The following is a 14,212-nucleotide window of genomic DNA, read 5'->3' as shown; positions in this document are numbered from 1 at the left end:
TTCTTAACCACTTCAAAGAGGAGTTTCTGGGAAATAAAGTATACAGGCACTAGGGGTATAGAAATCTATCCTGCCCTACAGGAAAATAGAAGGGAAGGGGATAAAAGAAGAGGGCAGGTGATGGATGGGAGGGCAGATTGGGGGAAGGAGTAATCAGAATGCATGCTGTCTTGGGGTGGGGGAGGGGAAAGATGGGGAGAAAATTTGTAACTCAAAATCTTGTGGAAGTGAATGTTGAAGACTAAAATTAAATTAATAAAAACCACTTGAAACATTAAAAAAAGTGGAGTTTCTGAACACAGCCATCAATTTTTTAACAGAGAAAAACTTCAAAATAACCAATATACAGTAAACCAAAGACAAGACTTAGAGGTACAGGGTCATTTTGGCTTTTAAATTTTCTGTTTATTTAACTTATAGATATATTCAAGGCTAGATGTTCAAAGGGACCTTCCATAGAGTACTAGGAACAAATATTCCTATGATTGGCTATTCAGAGACTCCTGGTGTTTCCGATAAGTGGCCCCTGGGGCTCTCCTGCTGTGTGATGTGCTACAGATATTGCAAGGGAAGATAAGATGGTGGGGAACTGAGACAATATTTCGTTTCAAGGATAAGCTTGGGTTCTGTCTCTTTCCTTGCCCTGCCCCCATTCCCCTCCTTCTTTATAGTCTGTCTTTTCTTCACAGGTTCTAGTTTTTTGATTTATTAATTAAATCTAAGCTTTAATTTCTTCTTTATACTTTAATTCAAACCTATATGAATCACTTGAATTGAGGGTTCCTATAATTGTTACTTATTGCCTCGATCCAGGACAACAATAAAACTATCCCAAATGATTATTTTTTTAAAGTTACGGAGGAAAGAGACCCAATGTGCCCCCTGGGAAATACCTAGTAGTGATACAAAGAAGGAGCCTCTATGAGCAGGTGGAGGTTTCTCCTAAATCTTGCCTCCTGGCACATACTAGACATTTAATAAAAGTTTATTGACTGATTGACTACAGTTCAAACTGGCTACAGACTGAGTGCAGGGCTAGTCTTTTAATAATTACCATCCCCATATTTTTACATGATTATTACACTATCTATCTATTCACCTTTCTTCATACAATCTGTTTTCCAGCCCATTCTGTTCTCCTCAGCCATCTCTAATTTCTGAAACTTCTAGCTTAACATTGATCTCAGTGGCTATGGAAGACAGTGGGAGGATCATTTCACGATTTTGTTGGGATGTACTGACTTATTCCTTGTGTATTTTGGCATCAGCTTAACTCACGGCATTATGAGGCTGAATCACTTAAATACAGAGCACCATGACACTAATGTTATGTTTGGTTGATGGGAGTTACATTTCCTTGTTTTTGGTCCTTTTTCCTAACTGTTGAGGTTATATAAAATTCTTATCTTTCTTCCCAAATTCCAGATAGGTGATATCACTTTGGAGTTAATGCCCCCCCACCCCCACCCCCAAATCTGATATGATATCTAAACTGAATGGTCCAATGATGGGGAAACAGGGAGGCTCGCCAAATGAAAATATGGCAGCAGAAAATCTACCATAAATATCTACATTTAAGAAAAGAGGGGGAAAAACATGATTGGGGGGGAGGGTGGGGAGAAGGGTGAATAATGAGGGCCAAAAATACTTAGGTCAGAACTCATCTGAAATAGCCAGTGAGATGAGCAGCACAGCAAGCAAGTCCAGGAACTCCACCCCTAACTGATTTTTTCAGCTTCTTAGTTACCCTAAGGCACAAGACATTCTTCTTCTACAAAGGTAAAGACTAGTAGGTCTTTTTTGCCACTTCTAACCCATTTTATATGTTGAATGACAAAAGAATGCCCAAACAGCCTCCAGTTTTAATGTAGGGGATTTCTGTAACTGCCAAGTTGACAACCTGTCATGGGACCTAACAAAAAGCTCAGAATTCCATTCAAGACTGGATTACCTTGGCATTAACTTTCTTATTAAACTGTTCAGTCTTATTTAGGAAAGGACCTGTGTATTTAGTGCTGTCCCCTCTCCTGTGGCAAAAACAAAGGAGTTGCTTTAAAAATAAAAATAAAAAGCAATGAAATCTCGGACTTACTAGGCTCTTCCCCAAAGGAGTCATGGGGAACATATCATGAGGAAAGAGATGCCTGGAAATAGCTATTTGGGTCACTTGTACTATACCGCTTGCTGTATTTTTTTAACATACGTAGAGAGCCCCCAAATGATAGTGAGGAGTCTGGGTAGTAGCAGACAGTTACATAGAAAAAACAAAATAACAGTCATCCTATTTCCCCCCAAAGGAAAAAGTCAGAGGTTGTTTTCAATCATAGCTTTCTGAAGAACTGAAAAATCTCAGTTGTGCGCCTCAAAAACAAAGGCATCTGGTCTCTTGACCTGGTGCTCCTTGCACCTCCCACGGGCTGCATCAGGTGTCTCTTGCAAGAGGCCAAGGGCAGTGAATCTCAGACTGCCTTAAGACACAGCTGGGAAAATTTGAATGCAAAAAGGCAGCAGCCAAGGGGAAATCAGTTACCAAGCTACTGCATCTCCAGGTGAGGAGCCTTTTTCTTTAGGACAATGAGCACGTGCTGCCTTCTGGGTGACCTGTTTAATCAGAGTGAGAAACCATGGTGTGGAAGGTGTCCTTTTTCCAGGGTTAATGTAGCATGACTGATTTTTCCTCTGAGGCTAAGGAGCCAGCTGCCTCAGACAGGTCAGAAGCACTGGGCCAGTTTGAAAAGTACACAGCACCGGCATCTGGGAGACTGCAAAAAGATCAGAGGTCGCCACTCTGTGGTTCCACATTGCGGGGCTCTCTTGGATAGTTCCGGGATAACTTGGGGAAGCGGGAAGCCACTCTGGTCCGACTGGTTTTGCTTACTGGTTCTCCAGGAGGCGCGATGTCACTGCAAGACAGAAAGAGAATGGGTGTATATTTACAGAGAATTAGTCATGCATTCCAGCTCTTCATGGATTCTGATTGCCTGGTGTAGAAATGTGTTACAGCCTAAAACCAGATACCAAGACAATGACAATAACTCACATCTGAATAGTTCTTTAAAGATTTTCAAAAACAACTTCCTCATAAAAACCCTATGAACTATGTAATGTAAGTGTGGTTCCCATTTTATAGACGAAGAGACATCTTCAGACAGGTGAGGTGCTTGCCCACGGCTGCACTGCTAGAAGAGTGTGCTAGAAGTCACTTCTACTCTAAATCTATCCTTCTTCACTCCACCATATTGTCTCTCTACTTACCAGCCCAAATGCACCTTAATCACATTCAAGGCATTTGAAAAACATAACTTTATTTGCAAAACAAGCCCAGTAAAATGGAGCCTTACTTCAAGAAAATACATCCAACTTTATAAAACAGATAGAGACTGCTCACATTCATAAAGGATTTTTCACATCTCAAAATTATTTTTCACATCTCAAAATTATTGTAGTCTTTACAAAAAAGAATTAAATGTGCTGTGATCTCTAAAAAAAATTTCTAATTTATGTACTTTTCAGAAGAATAGTTTTTGTCTACAGAGTCCCTGGTATGATGGGGAAGGGGTCCGGCCTTCAGGTTATAAAACCTGGGTTTGAGGCTCCTCTCTTAAACTGAGGTTGTGACTAGGAGAAAGTTGCTTAAACTGAGTCTCAGTTTTCTCATGTGTAAAATGAGAATAACGCCTGCACTCCCTACCCCACAGGACTGCTGTGAGGAAAAACGCTTTGAAAATCACGAAACATGCTAAATTATTACTACTATTATTACTGGCAGAAAAAATGGCCCCACTGAAGCAGGACGGCACCCTAGAAGGAAAGGAAGCAGCCTTGTGACTACCACCTTTCCTCTCACTCCAGTGGGTCCAGGCCTGAGAACAATAGCAACCTCCAGCTGCAGGAACTGCTTCTAGACAAACCTCGTGGTATAAGGGACCTACCATTTTTGCCACCACCAACACTAACCACCTACCAACTTGCCACTAATGAACAGGCAAGACCAAGAGCTTTGGAAACAGCAGAATCTCCCAAACCACTAGCTCTGGTTCTAGCCTAGCCCCTGAAGCATTTTTGTTTTCGTAACCCTAATACTGAGCGGATACTTGGTACATAAAAGGCTCATAATAAATGTTTATCAATTGATTAATGTAGGGTAGTTTTTTTAAATTATACCCTCTGATTTTTGTTCTCTAGGGTATGCATACCTGACCTAAGTGTCAGGACCCTTTCCTAAAGAAGACTGCTGCAAACCTAGAACCAATGCCATTGCATCCCAATTTCCCAGGGCAGGGAGTTTTTGGAAGCAGGGTTATTAGAAAAAGGGTTAGGAATTGCAGTAGGCAGAATAACACTGGGACTAAAAGGGCAATTTACAATAGTATAGGGGCAGCTAGGTGGAATAGTGGATAGAGAGCCTGACTTGGAATCAGAAAGATCTGAGTTCAAATGCAGCCTCTGACACTTACTAGCTACAAGAGCCTGGGAAAGTCATTTAATCCTGTTTGCCTCAGTTTCCTCATCTGTAAATGAACTGGAGAAGAAAATGGCAACCCACTCCAGCATCTTTGACAAGAAAACCACAAATGGGATCACAAAAGAGTTGGACACAACTGAAAAGCCTGAAGGACAACAAAAGGAATACCCTGGAGGGCAACGGAAGTGGGGTGGGGGGAGAAGAGGGAGAAGGGCACTAATACTATCAGGCTATAACCTTCTAAAGAGATAGTCCCATTCTCTGGCCCTGAGGGAAATTAAACCTCCATTGATAGATGAAACCCGAGGAATTTAAATTCAGTAATTATCTCCTCCCCTAAATCCTCCTTATCATATAGGGTCTCATATGTCCAGGATTGCTTTTACTCTGACTGGGATTCTATCCTTAGGTCCCCACCCTTACAAACCCAACCATCAGTGAAATTAAGAGGTTGGAAAAGATGAGCTTTTAGGTCTAGCTTAGTAGGTGCTAACATTTTATTATTCTATTGAGAACAGTTTGCCTTCTAGACTAGGAACATATCACAATGGAGGGTACTGCAATGGCCAGGCTTTTGGTCCTCACCAAGGACTGTGTGACAGTTAAAATCCAGAGTTAATAAAACCTGGACACCTGCTTCTTCTCCTCAGAGGCTGCTTTCAAAAGGAACCTGATGGCCTTTTTTTTTGTTTTTTTTTGCCTGGAGTCACCATTAGCTTTAAAACACTGAAATAATCACAGCTTCTTCTACCTCTGAAACCAAAGGTAGGAAGAAAGCAAGGAAACATGTCAAAAACATCATTCTGAAGTCAGTGTTTACACATTTAAAAAGTTGGCCGTAAAGCTAATGCTTTGCTGGAGACATTGTGAAGTTTGGTAGTTGTGGGGTTCTTTTTGCAGAGTAGCTGGTGCAGAGTGGTGCCTCATTTAAAATGACAGCCTTAAGTAAGGGATATTGATTTTTAACTAAGGTTCACTAAAGGCCCCAATACACCACTAACTTTTCCTTATTTAAGTAGAGCATGTATGTCCTCTATATGAAATTCTCATCCCTCACAACGCTTGTTAGCCACAGCTGTGCTGCTATTAGGCACCAGTGAGGCTTTCAAATGATGGTGTCATTTTGTAGCTTACTTTCTCAATACAAATCAGACCACCAAAAAAGAGCTCCTTATCACGGTTGTGTGCCAGGGCTCTCGGGGCTGATTCTGGAGGCTTCTCAGCTCAGTATTTTCTTAAAAACAGCTTTGCAGCCCAAGAACCTTTGGAGAAGATTGACCGATTAACAAGGTCAAATGCTGTAAAGTCCCAAAGACTGGTTTCATTTAAATTTTAACTCTGCATTCTATGGTCCTGATAGCATGGCATTCTGCTTCATGAAAAGGGATTAGTTACCAATAGCAGCACAATCTCCACAAGAAGTGTTTTCGCACAGACACTGAGTATGCTTGCTAAGTAAAAGTCCCAGAGGATAAATGTCCATCCTTTCTCAGCAACTCCCCAGTGCAAGTGGCAATGCAACTAAAAGCCAGTCCTTCGGACTCCGGCTTGATCTTGCAGCTATGCAGTTAGGTGGTTCCCAGAGTGGCATGGTTTGAGGCCCACCTGGGAGGCTCCACCAGAAAACATCCCTCCATTCAGGCCAGAAAGTCCCACCATCACTGACTTGTAGGGTCACAGAACCTTAACCATGTTGTTGAATTCCCCATTTTTCAAACAAGAACACTAAGGTTCAGAGATATGGTATGAGTTCTTTAAGGTGACCCAAGTTTACCAAATAGTCAAGACTAGAACCCAAGTTTTATGATCCTAATTCAAGACTCCTTTCCTATTTTCTCTCCTCTTTGTGAAGCACTGATTTCCTGAATATGCAAATAACTGAGATGCATAATGCTTTAAGTCACAAGTTCTAGAGTATGAATGAGTTTACCGGATAATTTTTTTCCCTAACAAAAGAAACCAAAATAACGTGAAAACTCCAAGTGCTTTATGAGAGGGAATGAGAAATGGCACAAAAGAAGGTTTTAGCAGGGGTTGGGAGTGGAGGATGGCTGAATATAAACTTTGCCAAAGGATATTGCCATTTGGCTGGTTTTACCCATAAGAAAACTGTCCCTAAGATGAAATTCCAGGTAATTCATTCTTTGTATTTGTATCGCGAGCACCGAGCACAATGCCTATTGATAAACAAGTTCCTACTCAAAAAATAGATTCCAGAGGATCCAGACAGATGGTAAAATCCAACCACATTTAACAGGTAAGGATAATTCTTGGTTCGCTGGTTTTGGCTGTTGTCTTCTGAGCCAAAAACAGGTTGCGAAAAAAATCTTATTTCTAATATAACTTCTTGGATGTGTCCCCTAAATGTCAAGTTTGCCACCTGTTGCACTTTCTCCTAGACCCTTGAATCTGTTAGAGCTGCAATATTAAATGATAGTGTCTGGCACACAGTAGGTCCCTAATAAATGTTTACTGATTGGTGAGAGATGCCCAGGGGTGTCTTTTCTTCTTTGGTGTGCATCTTGCTCTTGGCCTCCCATTCTCTTTGGATTTCTTACAGAAGCTTGTCTGGAAGGTTCTGGAAGTGTCCCTGGCACCCATACACCCCAGGAGACTATTCAAATGTCACTCTTCTATGTCCTTCTCTCCTCTCTTGCCACAGGTTGAATGAATCAAGCTGTGGCAATCAATTTTTTCTTCCTATCAGGTCAGCGCTTGGTCTGTAAGCAGTCTTGCATTACTTGGCCCTGCATCCATTTTAGAAACCTATTCAGTTTCATTGATCTTTTTTCCTTCCTTGGCAACCACCAGGGTCCCACAGTGTCAATGTCTGTCTGAGTGGCAACTACAGAGAGCACTTGACGGTAACTGCTCTTTTTAATAAGCTTTGGGTCCTTACCCCCTGTCATTGGCATGTGTGTGAAATTGATCCAAATGATCTGAATTGCCTGACAGTGAGACTATTACTCAAGAAAAGGAGTTTGCTTTCCATTTCACTTATGAACTGGGATTTGAGAGGTAGTCAATTTTCCATTCAACAGAAGACAGTTTCCTTAGCTTACAGGGCTGCTGTTTATCATGTGGACTCATTATTTTCCTTCATTGGAATATGATCTTTTTGTAGAGAAACCTTGCATAAAATCCTACAACTTCCACCATTGACTCAGGAGCCCTACTTCCAATTCCACATGTTTGTAAACACTTCTCACAAGTCCAATATTTCAGCAAGTGCAAGTCAAAAAGTAATCCTGAATTGAGTCTTTTTAGGGGGAAAAAACTGACCATATATATGGCTTAGCAGTAAAAGGGAAGACTCTGGGATTGCAGATGTGGTATTCAATTAATCAACCAACAAAAATGTATTAACTGCTTACTATTAAGCATACTAAAAATGTATTAATTACTTGGTCCAGGTGCATGTATGTGTTTTACACACACACACATACACACACACACACACACACACACACACACAAATGAAATCAATCCTTATTCTCAAGGAGCTGATACTGTATTAGGAAACACACCATGTACCTACAAAAGTCTATGCAGAATAAATACAAAACAAATACAAAGAAGTTAGGGAGGGCATAGCAGCTGGGGAGGGGAATCAGGAAAGGCTTTGTGTTCAACAAACATGTATTAAGTGTTCACTATGTGCTAGATGCTGAGAATACACGGTCAAAGATGCAATAATCCTTGCCTGCAAAGAATTAATATTCTGTTGGGGGAATAGGAGGAGAAAACGATAGGCACCCAACTACCAACTGGAGGATTAGGAAAGGCATCCTCTGAGAGGTGGCACTTGAGTTGAACTTTGAAAGAAGCCAAAGATACCATAAGGCAGGAGAGGAGAGAGTACGTTTCAGGTTTGGGTGACAGCCTATACAAAAGCATAGAGATGGAGATGGAATGCCATGTGTGAGGGACAGCAAGTGGGCCTGTTTGGCTACAGTCTAGCGTGTGTGAAGAGGAGTGAAGTGTGATTTGCTGGAAAGGTAGGCTGCAGCCATATAGTGAAGGGCTTTAAATAACAACCAGAGGAATTTGTATTTGACTCCAGCTGCAGCCACAGGAGCTCTAAGAGCTAGGGCGTGATGCCTATGGTCAGACTTGTGCTTTAGGGCACTGGTATCCCACCCAAGTAGAAATGGATCCCTGTTGATGGCAAACTGGCCTAGGAAACCACAAATTAGCATTATCTATGTTGTCTTTTTATTTTGTTTTTATTCATTTTAATCTGGTTCCAGCTGCACTCAGGAGTTCTGCATGCTGCTGCTGCTAGTTTGATACCTTTGCTTTAGAGATATCGATTTGACAGCTGCAGGGAGGAAGACCTGGAGAGGAGAGACATGGGAGGCAGAGGCCAATCAGGAGGCTGCTGCAATAATACAGGGAAGAGGTGAGGAGGGTGTGAATTTGGGAGGTAGAAGCATTGTGGTTCCATTGTTCCTTGGGCATAAGGGCACATGACCTTTGAAATATCCGGTACTACGAAAAATTAGAGCCCAGATGTGCAACCTGTAGGTGCTATGGTGGCTATAGCTTTGTGACCCTCAATGATAATTCAGGAGAACTAAAATAGTCAGGGGCTCCCCACGGAGGAGGGTTTATTTTTGTCTGTTTGGGATTCTGTCCTTTCCCTCCCAGACAGAATTCTCCACTTTGACAGGGAGGTTGAAACTAATGGCTCAAAATGAGGTTGGGGATTAATGGGAGATTTCCCTCTATCCTAGGTCTATGAGATACTACTTAGGTAAACTTGGGCAAGTAGCCATCTCTCTCTGAACCTCACTTTCCTTGTATTCAAAATGATGGGAATAGACAATGATTCCTAAACTTCCTTCAAGTTCTCAATCCTGATATCCTATCTTGTTTTTCTTAGAACTGAACGGCGGAGAGAGTGGGGCTGGCCAAACAACACAGGATTTGGGCAGGAGGCCTGTTCACAGCTGGTCATTATATGAAGTGTATTCTGGGGCTGGCCACAAAAGTAAAAAACAAAACAAAGCAAAAAACAACGGAGTTGGGTGTTCTGCTCAGAGCCTTTGATGCTGTTTTTCCTGTGACCCTAGTAATGCCTACTTCCCCAAGCTAACCAGTAATCTTTTTAATAGTTTCTACAATGGTTTTTAAAAGAAAGTTTTATTCCACAAAGGGCTGTTGTCTTTAGAAATATTTATCTTTAGTACCATTTTGGAGTTCCTTGGGTCATTTCATAAATACACACAGAGGGAACAGAGCAATATCCTGCAGCCACCCATCAAAGGTTAATAGCCAATGGGGAAGAAAACAACACGGAAACAGGAAAGAAATATTGGAGTGCCTTAATAGCCCTCCTACTTAGAACAATCTGACATATGATTCATTCTAATCTGCCTCGATGAGTATTGAGTAGGTCCAGAAGTTTAACACATTCTTGCCATCTACAGCCTGCCAAGACTTTATATTGATTGTGTAGCTCTATAACAAGCAGAGTTCCCATTGGCCTTGTAATCTGTTCCAGTAGTTTATTAAAGACATTTGAAAGGATAACCTGCTTCAAAATCCTGCTGTCTAAAAGGAGGGCTCAGTGTTGACAACAAACAGGGCTTACATTAGACCCAAGATGGGAGTCATTATTTTTGTTTCTTCTGTGTTGCTGCTAAAAAAAAGACACAGCTCCAATAAACTTTCTGCAATTTGGCAATCTATGTACTGGCATTCCACCAATAAAATGATAATTGATATTCATAATGATGATGACCATGAACCATGGCAAGGATATTTAGGTGGCTTCTGAGTCACTGAAGGGAAATTAAACGATGTTTAGTCTATTTTAGTTTTAAGTGTATTTTGTTGTACTCAAATTCTTTGCAAATTAGTAATCTATATCTATGGTAGAATATCTATGGTAATTCCATCAGCAAGAAGATGTGAATAAAATCTGAACTCCTCAGCACATCATTTAAGGTCCTCCACAATCTGGTTTTAACCTAATATAAAATCTTTTTTATTTTTTTTTTGTTTCCTGTTAATCTTAGTGTCTAAATCAGGAGTTCTTAATCTAGGGTCCACAGATCCCCAAGGGCACCCTGGATAGACTTTAGGAGCTCCATGAAATTGGATGTAAAAAACAACAATTTTTATCACTAACTTGTAACTGAAATTTACTATTTCCTTCAATTATGAGCTTTTAAAAAAGCTATTATGAGAAGTTCAGAGGCTTCATTGGATGGCTAAAAGGGTCTATGTCACAAAAAAAGGTTAAAACCCCTTATCCCAAGGAAATCATTTACTATTTTTATCAGCAAATGAATGTGCTATTCTTTTCAGCAATACAATGATCCAAGACAACTCCAAAAGACTCATGATGGAAAATGCTATCCACATATGGAGTCTGAATATAGATTTGAAGCATACTATTTTCACTTTTTTTTGGTTTTGTTTTCATGGGTTTTCCCATTCGTTCTGTTTCTTTTCTCACATGACTAATATGGAAATATGTTTAACATGATTGCACACGTATAACCTATATCAGATTGCTACACTGTCTTGGTGGGGGGTGGGGGAAGGAAGGGAGAGTGGGGGTAAATCTGGAACTCAAAATCTTATAAAAATGAATGTTGAAAATTATGTTTACCATGTAATTAGAAAAAATAAAATATTATTTACAAAAAATAAAGTGAATGTGCTATAACCCAAAGTGAGTGATTTAGTTTAGATACATGAAAGGACAAATGGTGGACAAATTACACAGAAAAAAAAGATGGAAGGAGAGAGAACTAGCCTAAGTACTTAGAAGATAAACTTGAAAACATCTGTTATTGCTACCTTCTCTTTTTACTCCACAGTCCCCTATCTAATGTTCCCCCACCAACTGAACACTTCTGTTTAATGAGGCCAACCAACACAGAAATTTATCATATGTCTGACACATGGACCACATTCCATATCTACAGCACCTATGTCTCTGAGGTGAGGAAAGTGTGTTTCTTTAACAGCTTGAGAAAACAGAATTTCAACCTACAATACAATACTAGTTGTGTTATGGCAGGGTAGTTCTAAGCCCGAAATCCAGTCTCAAGGATTTCTTTTCTCTAATTCCAACAGCTTTAGTTATACCTAAGCACCATTCTTTTAAAATCTACAGTCAGATAACATAATTTATGTTGACTTAATGTTTTGTAGTTACAAAGTACTTTACTTACGCTGCCTCATTTGATCTTCTCAACAATCTTATGAGGTTGGTGATGGCAAGATGCTTAGCCCCATTTTACAGATGTAGAAACTGAGGCCCAGAGAAGTTACATATCTTGTCCAATGTTATCTAGCTGCTATATAGCAGTTCAGTTAGGACTCAGTTTTTGATCTCCTAACTCTCAGATCTGGTATTCTTTCCACTGTACCACTGCCTCCTACGACAGCAAAGCAGCTATATTCCATAGATTGCTCTGCTCCTCCTCTCCGGCCCCCACTCCCATCATCCCACCAGCATTCCTGAAACAATACTGACTTCAGTGAAGCAGAAGTTGCTAGTACATAGGCAGAGAAGCTTCCTGCTCAACAAATACAGGGCTCAGCATATGAGCAAGAGGTAGGCAGCTAGAGTGCTGCCAAATCTCAGCGGCATCCTGATGAAGCCCTGTTTGGTTTTCACAAAAAACAGTGATGACCAGAATATTTTCTGATGGAGTTCAGGAGATAAGAAAAATACATTTCTCTTTTGCTAAGCTCATCAGGAAGGCACAGAGTTGTCCTGGATACAGCCTGGGTACACATACATCAACAGAGAAAGTACCTACTCTTCAAAAACAGCATTAGCCTGATAAGTCTGGGGGAATGCCCAGATGCTCGGGTGTTTAGTGCCATACTATCCTACATACAGACAACAAGGGCTAGATACATAGGAAAACAGGTAGAATTTACTTGGTGTGATTCAGTACCAAAAGGCCAGCAGTCAAAATAATTCTCCTCACGCCCTCATTGGCCCTGCCACAGTCACTATTATTTCTTAATTTCAGACACATTTGGATGAGAGCTCCTGTTAAAATACAGTTAGATTCTGGGAGGGATAACACATTGAACAATTATCAGTCATTAATTAATCTAATCATAATTAATTTATGAGATTAGTTCTATCAGGGAGCAGGGCACTGAGATGTGTTTGATGGAGGTAGAGCAAAGTAGCAGAGAAAAATCAAGTAAAGGGGTACTTTTGCCAGCACAATCAAGGGACAGAATGAAACTAAAGTCATGTGTTCTTGGGAAGGGGAAAAAAAACAAGAAGAAAGAAGGGGTACAGAAGACAGGATGGAGGAGATTACAAGACACAGTTATTCTACTTCACCATTTTTGCCAATGTCTGACCCCTGCATACAAATTTTAGAAAATATGTAATGCTTTATAAGCATATCTGTGCATGTCTAATGTGAATGCATGTTCTTCTGAATGTACTAACATGCTTGGTCTGGACACTCAAAACACTTCCCGGATCTCAATATATTAATGTTTATACTACTGATTTTGAGAATTATCTTCTAACACAGAAGAGGAAATTAGAGCTTTTAAAAAAACAATGATGAGTGAAGGGGCAGCTAGGTGATGCAGTGCATAGAGTGCTGAGTATGGTATCAGGAAGATTCATCTTCCTCAGTTCAAATCAGGTCTCATATACTTACTACTACATGACCCTGAGCAAGTCACTTAGGTGTTTGCCTCAGTTTCCTCCTCTGTAAAATGAGCTGGAGAAGAAAATGGCAAACCACTCCAATATCTTTGCCAAGAAAACCCCAAATGGGGTCGTGAAAGACTGAAAAACAAGGATGAGAAAAAAGGCAAAAGGAATGAATAAATTCATCCTTCAGAAGGTGGAGGAAATAACATAGAGAATTTTTATTCTAGACCTGATTCTGACTGCCATGAGGAACTCGTTGCTGAAGTACAAATGAAGAAATCCTTAGAGGCATAGGATAGCTTAATCATAGGGTTCGTGATAGAAGAGAAGAAAGCCATGCATAGCTGAGTATGCACACTGGATTTTTGGATAAGCACATTTCAAATAATTCAGAGAAAAGAGAAGTGGGATTCAATAGCTAAACACTGTGAAGGGAGGGCAGCCCAAGGATAGAAAGCTCTTGTGAATTAAACTCTGAAAACACAAGCAAGAAGTGATTCCCACAAGGGAGAAAAAAGGGGAACTGTTTGAAGAGATCAATGTGGAGGCACAAAGAATTCCTCAACAAAGTCAGGACTAGCACGCATAGAACATGGAAGCAAGGGCAAGGAACTGGAACTGGATACAAAAGGTTAGCATGGTCCTGTAAGAGTGTGTCAGGAGTGCTAAAATCCAGAATGAGCCAGGGCTAGTGCTAAATGTCATAAGGAGAAAATTATCTATATTGGGGGGCAGAAGATGAAAGAAGGAATGACTGGTATGATGATAATAGACAGGGAATAGGATACTTCTGAACTCTTATTTTGCTTCTCTTTTTTTTTTCCAATGAGAACACTCTTTGGAATGGATACAGTAAAACAAAACTGGTTAGCAGAAAGTAGGAACCCAAGAATAATCACCAAGCAGCATCTAAAGCAAGTCATCAGAGTCTAAAATACTATACCATTGAACACAGAAAGAGCAGGTAGAGGGAGGCTTTGACACACCTTGGAAAATGGGCTATGCCCATTACTGAGACTAATCTTTTTGTCTTGTGTGACAAGTGTTGCAGACAGAGCACACTTAGATTCTAGCTAAATATATGACAAATT

General features: G+C 40.5%; 1 protein-coding gene across 1 annotated transcript in view; it reads right to left on the bottom strand.

The window, feature by feature from the left end:
* Positions 1 to 261: 261 nt before the first annotated feature.
* Positions 262 to 14,212, bottom strand: part of SNX29 (sorting nexin 29) — a 647,758-nt gene continuing 633,807 nt past the window's right edge. Inside the window, exon 21 of the mRNA XM_036738094.1 lies at positions 262 to 2,903. Within this exon, the coding sequence (XP_036593989.1) occupies positions 2,774 to 2,903 (130 nt within the window). The 3' untranslated portion in view covers positions 262 to 2,773. The remainder of the gene's footprint in view (positions 2,904 to 14,212) is intronic.

Source organism: Trichosurus vulpecula, chromosome 9 (genome assembly GCF_011100635.1).
Source record: "Trichosurus vulpecula isolate mTriVul1 chromosome 9, mTriVul1.pri, whole genome shotgun sequence".
Classification (NCBI taxonomy): domain Eukaryota; kingdom Metazoa; phylum Chordata; class Mammalia; order Diprotodontia; family Phalangeridae; genus Trichosurus; species Trichosurus vulpecula.
This window is presented reverse-complemented; position numbering and strand designations above follow the sequence as displayed.